Source organism: Leptonychotes weddellii, chromosome 3 (genome assembly GCF_054177405.1).
Source record: "Leptonychotes weddellii isolate Sample4059 chromosome 3, ASM5417740v2, whole genome shotgun sequence".
Classification (NCBI taxonomy): Eukaryota; Metazoa; Chordata; class Mammalia; order Carnivora; family Phocidae; genus Leptonychotes; species Leptonychotes weddellii.
The window spans coordinates 92,510,111-92,522,720 of record NC_138371.1 but is presented as its reverse complement, the minus strand read 5'-3'; the positions used below and the strand labels follow the sequence as shown (position 1 = coordinate 92,522,720).

At 52.6% G+C, this 12,610-nt stretch overlaps 1 protein-coding gene across 3 annotated transcripts in view; it reads right to left on the bottom strand.

Moving 5' to 3' along the window:
- MARCO (macrophage receptor with collagenous structure) overlaps window positions 1–12,610 on the bottom strand; it is a 41,493-nt gene that overhangs the window by 3,973 nt on the left and 24,910 nt on the right. For all 3 annotated transcript variants that reach the window (XM_081814588.1, XM_081814587.1, XM_081814586.1), the window contains exons 5-12: window positions 12,520–12,555; window positions 12,190–12,234; window positions 11,784–11,891; window positions 8,236–8,334; window positions 8,103–8,138; window positions 7,531–7,629; window positions 7,376–7,438; window positions 480–524 (exon numbers count right to left, since the gene is read on the bottom strand). In XM_081814588.1, coding sequence (XP_081670714.1) covers window positions 480–524; window positions 7,376–7,438; window positions 7,531–7,629; window positions 8,103–8,138; window positions 8,236–8,334; window positions 11,784–11,891; window positions 12,190–12,234; window positions 12,520–12,555 — 531 coding nt within the window. The remainder of the gene's footprint in view (window positions 1–479; window positions 525–7,375; window positions 7,439–7,530; window positions 7,630–8,102; window positions 8,139–8,235; window positions 8,335–11,783; window positions 11,892–12,189; window positions 12,235–12,519; window positions 12,556–12,610) is intronic.

Sequence of the window (12,610 nt, the reverse complement as noted above, 5' to 3'; positions counted from 1 at the left end):
GGGCTTGGAAAACTGAGGTGATCGTAACAGGCCAGGGGCCAGCAGCAGGAGGAGGACGGGAGAAGCTTCAGGGGACCGACGAAGACGGAGATGGACCAACACAGACATGGGGAAGCAGATAGAGGCCTTGCAGCCTGGGGCCTGGAGAGGAAGACTGCCCAGCTCCACGGAGGCTGCACGGCCTGAAGCCACCAGCTGATCACCAGCTCTCCAGCCCCTTCTTCCCCCTTCCCCACCCTCAGCTCAGCCCCTCTCTCCCCTGCCTCAGGGCCCTGAGTTCTGTCCCTCTCCAGGTTTTCCAGGGGAAGAATCTGAGGCTTGAGGGACAGAGGACAGGAGTCCTAGCCGCAAACAGGCTTGGGCCCCGGCCGCTTTGGGGGAAGGTGACAGCAGCACGTTCAAAGTCAACAAGACCTGCCTCCAAGCACGAGGCTTTCCACACATCATTCTGAGAAATTTAAATGAAGCCAGCCCTTTACCTGGCACTCCTGATTCTCCTTTTGTTCCTTTCTGTCCTTGAAGTCCTAAGATCGAAATACAAAAGGTGGGGGGGGATAATAAAACTTAGATATTAGACACTTTTAATCTTAGACAACCTCTACCTTTTGTCTGATTAATGCAGACGGAAAGATACATTGGTTCTCCACGATTGTTTAAAGCCTCCTTAGCAGAGCATAAAAGGAGACAGACCGCAGATAAATGGGGACACGTGTTGGGGTGAAGTAGAAAGGTAGTGGATGAAAGTCAGAGTTAGACAGACAGACGGACTCTGGATTTACTGACTGGCCTTCTTTGTCCGATGGTAGCCTGACTCGGTGTATAAATCCAATCCCATTCCTTCCTGCCTGCATTTTATTGGAAAAGAAGTGAGAGATATTTTGAAAATAAAGTCATCTTTATTTCTAGAAGGCTGTGGAGGGGACTCCTTGGCCGCCAGTGGTGTTGGGGGCCCTCACCCACAGCAGCTGCTCCATAGCATTTGTTGGTTCATTTCATCGTGGCCCTAATGTGGCTAAGGATTCGTGTGGTTAGGTCAGAAGCCCCAGGAGCTCAGAGCAGCTACTGCAGACCTTGGCACCGGAAAAGCAGGACACACTTGGAAGGATCCGAGAGGGCAACTAGTTCAGCCCCTCATGTGAGGGATGGGACAGAACTGAGGCTCAGCGAGCCTCTTCCAAGAGCTGAGGGAGGGCGCCTGGGTGGCTCAGTCGGTTAAGCGACCGCCTTCGGCTCAGGTCATGATCCTGGAGTCCCGGGATCGAGTCCCGCATCGCGCTCCCTGCTCGGCGGGGGGTCTGCTTCTCCCTCCGACCCTCCCCCTTCTCATGCTCTCTCTCTCTATCTCATTCTCTCTCTCAGATAAATAAATAAAATCTTAAAAAAAAAAAAAAAGAGCTGAGGGAAACTCAGACGTCAGACCCTGGCAGGCAGGCCCCGGCCCACCGCAGGACATTTGCACCTGCTCCGGTCCCTCTTTTTAGAATGCCTCACCCTTTCCATCCCCTGGAGAACTCAGATCAAGCCTGTAAAACCTGCTAAGATGTCAGATGTCACCTGACCGCGAAGCCTTCTCTGGTCTTGCCCGTGGATGGCGTACTTCCCCCTGAGGCAGCAAAGCGGCCAGAGTTAGCCGGCCCGGGCTGGCATCTGCCTCTGTGACCTTGAGCAAGGTGCTGCCCTCTGGGAGCCTCACTTTCCTGCTCTGAGTCTCCTGGCTGCCTCAGGGGTGGTCGTGAGACTGAAATGAAGTCACCTGTGTCATGGGCTGAGCCTCGTGTCTGGCCCGTGCTCAGTAAGTGCTGCCACAGGGATCCCACAGACCCTGTTGGCGTGTGTCTGTCTCCCCTCTGGGGGGAGCACCTCAGACCCTGGCCCAGATGAGCTCCAGGCTCGCTGCCCAACAAGCCCCCTAATTGTTTCCCCGGGGACCTGAGGTGACCCAGCTAAGGCAGCACAAATTTCCTCTGCTCATCAGCATCTGAATTGCATGTGTCAAGATCAGAGAGGAGAAGCCACACTCAGAAATCTGCCTTTGGCTGTTAGTAAATAGAAAAACAGTCCATACCTTGACCCTTGTCCCTCTGTGGCCTAGAGACTGCCATATTGCAGAAACCTCTACCTTGAGAGTCTGTCCCTGGAAGCAAGGTGCAGGGGCCCCAGGCCCCGTGACCTCCCTTTATTGTCCCCTCCCAAAGAAGTGCCCATCTCCAGCTGTCCCCAAAGCACCAAATGACAAGCACACCCTGTATAGACAGGAATCATAGGGACTCCCCTATTCCTAGGTCCATGGTCCCCATGGCCTGACCCCCACCCCCACCTCATTTTCACAGCCTCCTTCCCAGGTCCTCCCCTCCCGGGGACTCAGCATCTGCTGAGCCAGGCCCGCTGCTAGGAGCTTTATACACACCCTCATTCCACCTTTCAGCTGCCCTGCAAGGTAGTGCCATTTTCCTTTATACAGAAGAGGAGGAAGTCCACAGTCACAGATGCTAGGTGATTTATCCAAGGTCACACAGGGAGGGAGTGGTGAAGTTGGGTTGTAACCCACGTTTGGTCTCCCACTGGGTGCTGCTGCTCCTTGGGCCCATTAGCACGGCAGCTCACACCTTCCTGGAGTTTCCACTCAGGCTGTCCACCTGGTTCCAAAGACACTCCCAGCCTACCCTGGGCCATCCCTTTCTCCTAAATGAGTAGTTGAACTAGGGGTGCATCAGAATTGCCTGTACCGGGCTTGGGAAACAAACTGGCTTTTCAGGCTCCACCCCAGAGATGCTGAGTCAGTGGATCTGAGATGCTGCATTTCTAACAGGTTCCCAGGTTGTGGTGATGCTGCTGGTCCGAGGACCACATTTTGAGTAACACTGCCCTAAACAAACCTCACTGATGCATTAAAGACCACTTCCCAGCTCACCTTTGAGCAGCCTTCCTGTCTCTGAGGCAAACAAATGCTGGTTTCTCCTTTAAACCACAGCTAACTGAGTTTTTCTGGGTATCACACACATATCAAGCTGAGGGGACCCAAAATATTTATTTGCAAGGTGTTTATTTAGAGAAATGATTTTCTCCCAAGAAAATCGTTTCATTAGAAAGCAAACATCTCCTTATTGTTTAGTGTTCAGCTGGTGTTTTGCCTAAAATCTTAGAATGTTCCTGCTCTGAGGGGAAATTGCCAGTTTCAAACCCAGAGTGTTGTCAAGCTAGCAGGGACCTGGATATTATTCTAGACTATTCCTCACATTCCACAGAGGAGGAAACTCAGGCCTGGGTCAAGTTGGGAAGCAGATCTTCCAGCTCTGATTTAATGTAGAAATTTCCAGTACATTAGGAAACTCCTTAAGTAGCATCTTGACATACAGGCTAAGTGCAGTCTGACAGAGTGAGGATGAGTTTAATAACTGACAGACTGAGCTATGTAGCAGAAGTAAGATGGCGGGTTGGGGACCAAAACTGGGATGCGTGTAGACTTTTGCAGATACCCCTGAGAGATTTAGAGGAAAATGAGGACAGGTTTTATAAGCGACAAGTTAGAAATGTGAGTTGGTAAAATTTAATAAATTCTGGGACTAACTCAGTACTTCAATATGGGGACTGGAATGAACTGAGAAATTATATTCACAATATAGGGCTTAACTGGTATTACGAATTACTCTTTGTTGCTTACCTTCACAATAAAATATTTTCCATTACAGATGAGAAAATGGATTTCAGGTTATTTGCATTTTGGCTTTGTCTCAAGAGGAAAATCAAAGCCCAACAAACTTTGAAATGGCTAAGGGATTTAGAGCTAAAATTAATTTTTGTGGGGTTTTTTTTTGTACTTTGCAATCTTTTCCCCCAAATCAGATAATTTTGAAATCCTTTGAAAGATCAAAGGTTAGAAAAAACTAAGTTTTGGGGGGTGGTAAAATGCTGCTTCGTGAATGGTAAAGGAAATGACCTTCGGAGAAAGTTCTACTGAGTGATAATGCCCTACGTGATAATGTTGCGGTTTGTCTTCCCGACAGACCGAAAAAATTTCCTCTTCACCATCTTCAATCTGAGATGGCTGCTTTCTCTCAAGAGGTGTCAACACGGGGAAACATTCCACCCGAATGGGTTGGGGTATGGTAAATGACCGTTTACAACAGGAGGATTTGGTGACTGAGCCAGGATTTACCCATCTACTATGGAATGGGAGGTGCAGGCGATTCGGACTTCTCTAGAGTCCTACACTCTATGTTATTTTATGCAACACAATCTGGAAAAGCACAACTTTGGGATCTGACTTTGGGATTGAGATTCAGAGTATATTAACTGTGAGACCCCGAGGAGATTGTTCACCCTCGGGGAGTGCTTGCTCCCTCTGCTGTAAGGTAGGGGTGATGAAACTCAGGGGCTCAGGCAGATGAGCTAAGATCATAGGAGTAAATCCCAAGCATAGTGCCTGGCCCAAAGGCATTGTTAATCATAAACAGACTTCTTTTTTTAATAATTAATGCATGATAATGGGATCTGGCTGTTAACCTAGGTCAAGCCAAGGCACTATAATTTCTCTGTTTTCATCCAGGGAGGCTAGATATTCTTGTGAGAGATTAACGATTTTATTTACAAAATAGGAAACTGGTTTGAAAAACTGGCTTGATATAATCAAAACTGGACAAACACCATACTACCTCTAGTTGGGGGAATACCAATGTCCTGACATGGAAAAGTGTGCGCTATCTTCCATGATCACCACCCATCCTTCCTTTTCCCACTTGAGAAATCTAACCTCTCCAAGAGTTCCTTAACCTCTGCCTTCGGGATGATATATAGACCGGCCTATGTGCGGCCAGATTATGGACCTGTGGGACTTCCCTCTTGAGATGGGACCATTAGCTACTAGATGGAGACGAGCATTTGGATTTGTGTGGGAAACCTATGCAATTTTACGTAAGTTGTAATCATCACATGCTCCAAATTGAAAATGTAATCCCCATGTTTACTTGGGTAGGCGGAATTAAGGACTAATGCTTAGAATTTGCCTGGTTGGCATTTACCTCTCGGCCTGATTGATGGAGATGCCCAAAAAGGTGCTCAACAAATGTACGGGAACTTGATAATGGGGTTAAAACGATCCCCAGGCTGTGGGCCAAAGTTCTCTGTGCTATAAGGGAGGTGGGCCATAACAGGGCCTGAACACATCAGGTTTCCTTCTCGGAATGGAAGAACCTGCTGTAGCCTCAGCTCTAATCCTTCCTGACCTGGGATGGAGAGAGAAGGTGTCGCTCATCAGAATGCCTGATGGGGTAGGGGGTACTTTCAGGCTGCCTGGGGAGGAAGACAGCATGACAGAGTGTAATGGACAAGGCCCCAGGCTTTGGGTCGGCCATGCTAGGATTCCAGTTCTGGCTGTGCCTCCTCCTGGCTCCTCAAGTGTGGGCAAGTCACTGTAAAATAGCGCTAACGAGAGTGCTTATCCCACTGGCTTGTCATGGAAATGCTCATTATCAGGAGCTGCTCTTCTTCTGCAAGCCCTCCCAGGATACGGAGTGCAGGGCAAAATCTCCTACCTTCAGACAGTGGGAGACACAGGCTGGGGGCCTGGGGAGTGGGCACAGTGTCCCTTGTGGGTAAAATCATGTTTTACCCCTGATACCCTTGCTTAGTTAAGAACCATTAGTCTGGCAATTGGGGGGGCGGTGGAGGTTGGGGAGAGAGACTCATTATTTATAACTGAGGGATGAAAGCTGTCATCACTATGAAGCCAAGCAGAAAACTCAGGGGTAGGGCCGCCTCAGGCCCTAAAGTCAGACCCCCTAAGCTCTGGGACCAAAGAAGGTGAAAATATTTAAGATCAGGAGGAGGCAGCCAACAAGGCAGGGACATCTGACCACAACACCCAGAACGTGACACCTTGCTGGGTGCCTTCAGGTGGTATCTACATGACATCAGGTAGCAGATCCCCAGCCCATGCTGACACACAGTCCGTGAAAAAGAAATCAGCTCCGAGGCTGGATGGGCTAGAAGGACAACGAGTATTAGAACGGCCTGTGCCGAAGCTCTCGATTTTCTTCAGGAAAACCCCAGTGGTTGAAGGCCCAGAGTCCAGGGCCAGCCAGGAGGTGGCCCCCACCCACCCCTCTGGCCAGAGCTCCTGACCCTCTCTCACATCCCAATCCCAGATGCCGGGAACAGCAGCCTACAGAGCTCTCCCTCATTCCTCCATGACTTCGCCTGCTCTATTCCTTCTCTCTAGATTTCCTTTCCCCTCCTCCCCATGGCCAGGCTCCACTCACTCCACAAGACTCAGCTCAAGCTCTTACATCGCTCCTACACTGCTCTGCCTTTTGCCACCCCTACCAGACAGGGGACACGGTGAAACTAAAGCATTTAGCTGAGTTAAATCACATTTGTTTAAAGAATCAATCCATCCATCAGTCAACTGCTTGATCGATGAGCCCTGAGAGGACCTGCCCCTGGTGGGAGTCTGCACACAGCTCCGCGTGAGGCCATCAGGCTGTCTAACACAGCATGACCTTCTGCTCTGGCAGACGAGGGGCTGTGCCAGACTGTCCATGCCATCCTAGGCAGCTGCATAGCCCGCTCTCTCGACCTTGCCCTGTTACAACACCTCCAGGCTGCACTTGGCTTTCTAAAGGGCGTTCGGCACTTCTCCATGCAAAAGCCCACGACAGAATATTCCTGGCAACGGTCTGTCTACCTGTCTCCTGCACCGACCTGTAGGTGTGAGGGTAGGAAGCAGGTATTCGGCATCACGGTGCCCCAGCACCCAACACAGTGGCCCAGACTTTCTAAACCATTGCTCAGACTTACTTAGTGACTAGACAAAATTGGTGTAGAGGTTTATAAAGTAGACCACATTGGTTTATAACCTAGACTAAGTTGGCACAATGGTTTATAATGTAGACCAAGTTGACATGAAGGTTTATACAGTAGTCACTGTGAGTTTGGTTACTGTGGGTCACTCCTCCCAGCCTGAGCCCCTTTGGAAGAATGTACAAGAGAGGGTTTCTTGGCCCCCCCCCCCCCGCCCAGATCCAGAGCCCTGACCCTTGGGGTCCCATTGCAGGTTAACTGGAGAGAATGCACACGGCTGGAAGGCAGGCCAGGAGACGATGTGGGTCAGCTGCCCTTCCCTTCTCTTTAATGGTGGAGGTTTGGTCATGGCATAGGGGCCTTTCAAGGACCCTGGGCAGAGAGAGGACAGCCCTAGGGCTTTGAGTTCAAAGGGCCCTGGCAAAAGAAAGTGTCTGCCTTAATCCAGGGGTTTCCGGGGCCAGAGCACAGGAGACCCTCTGCCTCCTTCTGGTGGGAGCACTGGGAAGCAGTCCTCTTCCCTGTCCATTCCTGGCACCCAGCATCCCACCCACCCCCTACCCACACCCTCTGTTACCTGGGTCCCCCTTGCTTCCTTTCACGCCGTTGGCTCCGGGACTCCCGGGTCTCCCTGCTGGTCCTATACAACAGATGCCCAGATGGTATGAGGGCTGGGCTCTGTGGATCTTCAGACATCACTCCCCGCGCCCACCGCAGCACCGAGGACCTCACCTGCTAGTCCCGGGGAGCCAGCGTGGCCAGGCTCCCCCTTGGCCCCTGCAGATCCCGCCGCGCCCGGAGAGCCGGGAAGACCCTTCGCTCCAGGTTGTCCTGCAAGTGACAACTGCAAGGTTGGCTTCGGTCGCCAGAGAGCCTGGCTGCCCCCCGCCCCAGCACACCTCTCTTCTCAGCAGTGACACGTGTACCTCCTACCACCTTATGTGTTCCCTGGGCAGCTTTAATCATCTCCCTCTAGAAGCCGCGAACGAGCCCAGTCAGCAGGAGAAAGGTTACAGCCTGAGCAATTTGTTCATCTCAGCCATGGCTCTGCAGTGTCTGGGGCTTAGGGACCCACCAGGCACCCTGGGTTGTGAACGTGTGCTCCACACCCCTGGAGGGCAGAGTGCGGCGAAGCTCTAAGACGGAATGCCAATCAAGCCCCTTCCTCTCGGGCATGGCTGGGTTTTAAGAGACCCCATGGTCTCTGGGGTAACACTACAGTGAAATAAAAGACATGCCCTGGACTTGACTTTGTCCAGGGACAGTGGCAGCTCAAATGATACCTGGATTCCCAGAGTTCTTACCTTGATCTCCTTTCATTCCAGGAGATCCAGCCACACCTGAAATGAAGAAGGACTTTTAGGGATTTTGTTCCCTTATAGCTCAGTCTGCCAGGGGGGAAAGGGAATACTTACAGGCCAATGGACAGCCTCTTACCTGGGGGGCCTGGCTTCCCTGAGTCACCTTTACTGCCCTGGGCTCCGGGGGGACCCATGACCCCTGTGTCTCCTTTCATGCCCATGTCCCCTTTGCTTCCTGAAAAATCAAGGAGTCGTGGTCAGGCATAGGAGAAGGGCAAACCCAGCTGCCAGATCCCACTGACACTTGTCTCACCCAAATTCCAAACTCAAACTCCTTGAGCTCCTCCGACCTGGAGCCCAGAAGTGGAAGATCCAATAGCTGCCCTCAAGGAGCACACCACCTTGCCCCAGAGACAAGATGTGAACTTGTGAAAAATGGTCAAGGTCACCTGGCTTGGCTGATGGGCAGGCCCGGGAAGCCAGGCTCTCGGGACCCTGGTCAGCACGCCGGTCCCCTTGGGAGGGACCACAGCCCTGGCTAAGCTTATCCAGGGCTGCCTGGCTCATTTTCGTGTCTGCGTTTGGGGAATTATTTTTCAAGCCTCCCAAACCGAAATCTGAATATTCCAGAAAGTCGATCCCAGATGCTGAGAATAGAGACTCAAAGGTACGGGTGGGGAGAGGAACATTGCCGCAGCTCCGATTCCTGCCAGTGCTTCAGCCACAGCCTCTCCGGGTGCCCGAGGTTTCAAATTTTCCACTTGTCATCTGCATTCGAGGCTCGTCCCAGCCTGTCCTCACCTCGGTCCTTCACTGCTCCCTCCTCCTTTCTGCCACAGCTTGGTGCATATCAATCGAGGGAGGCTCCTGAGAGCAGGGGGCTGGCAACCCCTTCCCAATCCATGGGTTTGGTTTCGGACCCAGCTGCACGCCTCTGCTAGCCCTGCCAGTCGAAGCCCCACCCCGAGCAGCCCCCTCTGCCCTGGGACAGGCTTAGCGTGATGGAATTTGGTTAAAAGGCTCCATTCCATTATTTTCTTGATAGAGAAGGGGAGGACTCAGAGGGATACCAGCCTTCTCTCCAGTGAATCAAGAAAGGAGACAGAAGGGTCTGAAGCAGAGGGAAAGAATCACGGGTCATGCAGAGCTTTCTGGGTCTAAGCTGGGGTGATGTTAGGGGCAAGGCTTAGGAAGTAGATTCTTCCTGGTTTAGATACTTGAAGGATGATTATTCCTTGATGGGAAACAAAATAACCAGAGAGAACTTGGTTACAGTTGAGATCTCTTAAAGCCTCAGGGGCAAGCCCCAATGAAGGCAGTTCTTGGTCATTGAGTGTGTCGGTTTTGGCAGAAGGGACAAATGGCATTTGTTAGAAGGGACTAGGAATTACTTCCCTGGAGGAATTGGTTGGTGGGCCCGATTGTTCTGGGCCGACCGGAACCATCACGTTACAGGAATTGCTTGGCTGTAGGAGGATTCTGGAGCGTGGTCTGGGCCGGAATTTGTGTGTGGCTATGTGTGGCCATAACTGCCATGTCTCCATCAAAGGGGACAGCCCTGGGAAGCCGGGCGTTCTGGGTGAAACAACCAGGGTCTGGCACCCACCCACGGAGGAACCCCAGCTGCGCCTCATGTCCGAACCTTCCCATCACCTCTACAGGTGAAGTGAGGCCAACAGACGTGTCCCCTGGATCTGTACCAGGGGAATTACCCGTCCGCTGGGACAAAGAGCACCAAACCTCGGTACCACCAGAGCGGAGTGAAAGAGATCTTGTGATCTTGGGAGAGGACATTTGGGAAGAGGAGGGGTGGCCACAGCGTTTCCAGGCCCGAGTCCGCCTCTGAGCGTGCGCGCCATGCCCTGGCGCAAAGTCACCGTGCGTTTGTGGCGGTGGGTGAGTGTGGGATGGGAAACAGGAGGGCACAGACTCCGCGGGCAGAGTGCCGGCTGTCATCCCCCCCCTTCCCCAGGGCTGGCAGGGCCACCTTGAGAAAGTCTAAGGCCCCCTTTCCTGTTGCAGAGAGAACTGTGGAGGGCCGCCTTTGGAAGCACCCTCAGAGGTCAACTGTCTAACTATCTGCTTGGTGCAAAGGTTTCGCTCAGTCCCGCCAAGAATTCTGCAGCCCCTCCCCTGGCCCGCCCCCGTGGCAGCCGCCCCTGAGCCCCGCGCATGCCTGCCCGGTTCATCCCTGGGCAGCCCTAAGTCTTAATGCCTTCCTCCTCCCTTACCTCGGCACAATTGGCTCTCATGAAACCCTTGATCATCGCTCCTCCTTCTATTGCTGGGCACCCAGAGTGAGTCTGTTTTCTCTTCCACAAGTGCCTTTCTAATGTTTGAGCAAGGCTGACACATCCTTGTAAGTGCCCTCTTCCTGAAGACAAGCACCCTAGTCTCTTACAATGTAAATATTCCCATTTGCAGGTACAGCGCCACCACCTTATGTCTTATATTCCTGTTGTAACTGATTCCTATTAGAGGTTGCTCTTATTATCCCCCTTTTATAGGTGAGTAAATTAGGGTCGGAGAGGTCGAGTCATTTGCCTCAGGTAGCACAGCTAGTGAGCCGTATTAGGACCCAGATGTGTCTGATCTTAGAACTGAAGTCCTTCCCTTCCTACCTGAAAGGATCGCTAGTACTGCTAATTCTAATGGCTATCATTAGTTTAGTGTTGAACCATGTGGCGGATAGTTTGAAAACATGATCTCTAGCCCTTGTAACTGTCCTACAAGGTATGCATAATTTAATTATTATTATTTTCATCGCCATTCTTTTCTGAAATGAAGAAACTAAATCTCAACTGGTTAAAAATGTGCCTAGAGATGCAAGTGAATGAACAGGTGCAGAGCAGGGATGGCAAATAAGCCCACTAGCTGGGGCGCCTGGGTGGCGCATGTGGTTGAGCGTCCAACTCTTGGTTTCAGCTCAGGTCCGGATCTCAGGTTGTGGGATCCAGCATCTGGCTCCGTGCTCAGCGGGGAGTCTGTTTGAGTCTCTCTCACTCCTTCCCTCCCCCACCCACGTGCATGCACGCTCTCTCTCTCTCTAAAATAAATAAATCTTCAAACAAAACAAAACAAGCCCACTAGCTGCACAGGCCTCACTCTCCCTCCTATGCCCCAGAACCCCCCAAGGGGGCCTCAAGAGGCCAAGGACAAGGGGCATGAAGGTGCTCAGTCATGGCCAGAGCCCCCGGGGCTGTGCTTCTCAGAGCGTCTAGACTGTCAGCATCAAATCATCCAGGCCTTTGAAACACAGACTCTTGGACTTTGAACAAGTGCCCCAAATAGTTCTGAGGTAGCACCTGCTTCTGGGATGAGCCCCTTTTCCCTCCCTGCCAGCCAGTCTCCCCTCCTCCCCTGTGCCCACCTCAGGTCCCACCGCTGTCCCTCGCCTTCCTCTCCTCCGAGCTCCTAGCATGGCCTGTGTCCCCACTTGTCACAGGTCGTGCCTGGCATGAGATTTTGTCCCCGCCCCCAACACACACTGCTCTCAGCTTTCGCGTTCCTGGTTTCTACTCACCTGGACAGAAAAGACCTCGTGTGTGTTCCCGGGAGGCTGGTAGGCAGAGCCCAGCTTTGTCCACTTTGTCCTCCGTGGGACAGAACAGACACGCTTCCACAGGGACAGGACCCAGCCTGCAGGCCCCCCCACGAGCACTGACACCCCCATAGGGCCCTTACCTGGGAGACCCAGGTCTCCTTTGTTGCCCTTAGCTCCAGGTTCCCCTTTCGGGCCAACGAGACCCCCATCGCCTTTGCTCCCCTTCTCTCCCTGCTGTCCTGGGGTGCCTGGGTAGAGAATGGCCAACGAGGTGGGCTCCTGCCATCCTCCTGGGATGGGCTCCTAGGCAATGGCGCAGGGGGCATTTGGGGAGAAGAGAAAGGGGCCTCCAGAGGAAGTCTGGGGAAGGTGAGGTCATCTAGGGGTGTCTCGATGAGGCACAGTAAGACTCCAGGGCAGAGGACTGGGGGAAGGCACCAACCCTCTGGGGCTGCGGGTGGGGCTGTGGGGAGGGGGTAGCGGGGCGACTGGCTCAGCACCTCGGCCAAGGCACCGCTGAGCCCAAGCAGAGGAGACACACGTTACCAGGGGCTCCCTGTTTCCCTGGAGCACCGTTGGGTCCTTGGAGGCCTGAGAGGAAGGAAAGAACTAGTCTCAGCTCCTCAGTCAGCTGATGTTCTAGAGCCCCACAGAAGGACAGGATGCCCAGCATGAAGGGAGGGGCCTCTCTCTGTGTCATCCCCCCCCCACACACACACACTAACAGTGACAACATTTCACTCTGCAGAACAAGAAGAAGAGAGAGAGAGAGAGAGAAAGGAAAGAAAAGGTGAGTCCCTTAGGCATAGGGTATAAAATTGCTGAGGCCCCTGCTTCCGGACCCTCTCCCTGTGCACACACCCGGCCCCTGCCCACCTGCGTCTCCCTTGATTCCAGGCGGGCCTTGGAGTCCTGGGGGGCATGGAAAGGAAAAGGGATTCAGAATGAAGCCTGCACAACGAGGGCA